The 1,558-nt window shown below is 44.0% G+C and overlaps 1 protein-coding gene across 1 annotated transcript; it reads left to right on the top strand.

Annotated features, from left to right (window-relative positions):
* Positions 1 to 259: 259 nt before the first annotated feature.
* Positions 260 to 1,197, top strand: LOC111656146 (dickkopf-related protein 3-like). The gene is made up of 3 exons (XM_023407741.1): positions 260 to 412; positions 689 to 863; positions 992 to 1,197. Exons 1-3 carry the CDS (start codon positions 260 to 262, stop codon positions 1,195 to 1,197), a joined length of 534 nt encoding a protein of 177 aa, XP_023263509.1.
* Positions 1,198 to 1,558: the final 361 nt, after the last annotated feature.

Raw genomic sequence — 1,558 nt, 5'->3', positions numbered from 1 at the left:
CCTGGTGGGGGGAAGTCAAGCCCTGCTGACCTATAAAAGTGAAGCTGGTAGAGGAGGCAGCCACTGTCACTGCATGGATCCCCTTCAGTTCACTTTCTGCACAGTTACTGGGACTTTTAAACTTTGGATTTTCTCTCGTTGAGTTATAGACAAGTAGCTCATTATTTTTTTTTCTCTTTGCGTCACCTTGTCTTGGGTTAATAATTTTCGGTTCCTCTTGCTCTTATTTTTCCAAATTTATTTTTCGCGGTTGTTGGAAATGTTGGGGAATCTGTGGATGCTCTGCCTGTGTCTGTGCTTCTCCTGGGCCGAAGCTCGTATATGGGCCTGGATGCTCAACATGCCTCACAGCCCTCCCAAGGAAGGAGCAAAGGCACTTAGAGAAGGAACTCCTGTCGCTAAAGCAGCCACGGTAAGATACCTTTTATAACCCTTATTTAATCCTCAGAAAGTATGTCATAAAATATTTCCTCTTAAGCTTATTTGTGTTTAGAGAAAATATCTTGGCTTGAATCAGTGTCCCTTTTCCCAACCCAAATGAAAAATGTTTATGCTTTGTACAAGCACAAGGCAGTTTAGTCTTTACATTAATCCATGTGCACGATTTTTAGGAAACTGCAGGACTTGAACTTTGGCGATCTTTTTAAAATCTTGATAAAGATTAACATGTCTCCCTGGTTTTCTCCAGGCTGTGTGCGAACATGACAGGGCCTGTGGGCGGGGTTTTTCCTGTGATCGTCACTTTGGTCTGTGTGTCCCCCTACGAGGGGAGGGTCTCTACTGTCGGAGGGATGCCCAGTGTGTCCGTGGCCTCAGCTGCATGTTTGGGAAATGCCATCGCAACATCCCCAATGGACAAGAGGGTAAGACTGCACTGATTAATGCATTTATTTGAGGCTTGTGTAAAACACCAGTCTTTTTAAATCAGTTTGTATCAGTTTGCAGATAAAAGATGATCTGACCTTAACTAACCGGTATTCCCTTCATCCAGGTGCCAGATGTAAAGTCGATAGGGATTGTGGGGCATCCATGTGTTGCGCCCGACACCACGGCGAGCAGGTGTGCAAGAGTCGTCTGATTCGTGGTGAAAGCTGCTATGTGCCTGATGGCGGCCTGGCGTTCAGCATAAACCAGATTTGTCCATGTGATGAGGGGCTGCTGTGTCGTGAAAAAAGTGCACCTCACAGGAGAGAGTAAGTACAAGAAACAAACACAGCTGCCTCTGTGGCTGCTTATCCCATGATAAGATAGAGATAGTTTTCACATGAAGTTAGTCGATATACTGTTAGCTGAGCACCTACAGGTCCTGCAGTATTGTCTAATCTTTTGGCCCCGTGCCAAAAAGTAACTAATCTGTCAGTTTATGTTGTACCTACAAAGTTAAATGGAGTCAAGTGTGAATAAAAGGTGTTGGTCCAATATCACATGTTTATATTTGATTAGATTTCCTCGAACTAACTGATACAGGGTACTTGCTGGGAGGTGGCAGGTAACAAACACAAAGGTTAACTACAGGTTAATGTGTTTATGCCACCAGCATGATAAAAGAATAAGAAAA

Source organism: Seriola lalandi, unplaced genomic scaffold, assembly GCF_002814215.2.
Source record: "Seriola lalandi dorsalis isolate HSWRI2012SDOR001 ecotype SW California unplaced genomic scaffold, Sedor1 jcf7180002054346, whole genome shotgun sequence".
Lineage (NCBI taxonomy): Eukaryota > Metazoa > Chordata > Actinopteri > Carangiformes > Carangidae > Seriola > Seriola lalandi.
Note: the sequence above shows the minus strand (reverse complement) of the source record. Positions and strands in the feature narration are given on the sequence as shown.

What these genes read in the sequence shown, in the direction of transcription:
- LOC111656146 (XM_023407741.1), top strand. Translation starts at nt 260, where the DNA reads ATGTTGGGGAATCTGTGGATGCTCTGCCTGTGTCTGTGCTTCTCCTGG. An exon ending in CTGTCGCTAAAGCAGCCACG is followed by an intron (nt 413 to 688) that starts GTAAGATACCTT and finishes GGTTTTCTCCAG; the next exon opens with GCTGTGTGCGAACATGACAG. An exon ending in CATCCCCAATGGACAAGAGG is followed by an intron (nt 864 to 991) that starts GTAAGACTGCAC and finishes CCCTTCATCCAG; the next exon opens with GTGCCAGATGTAAAGTCGAT.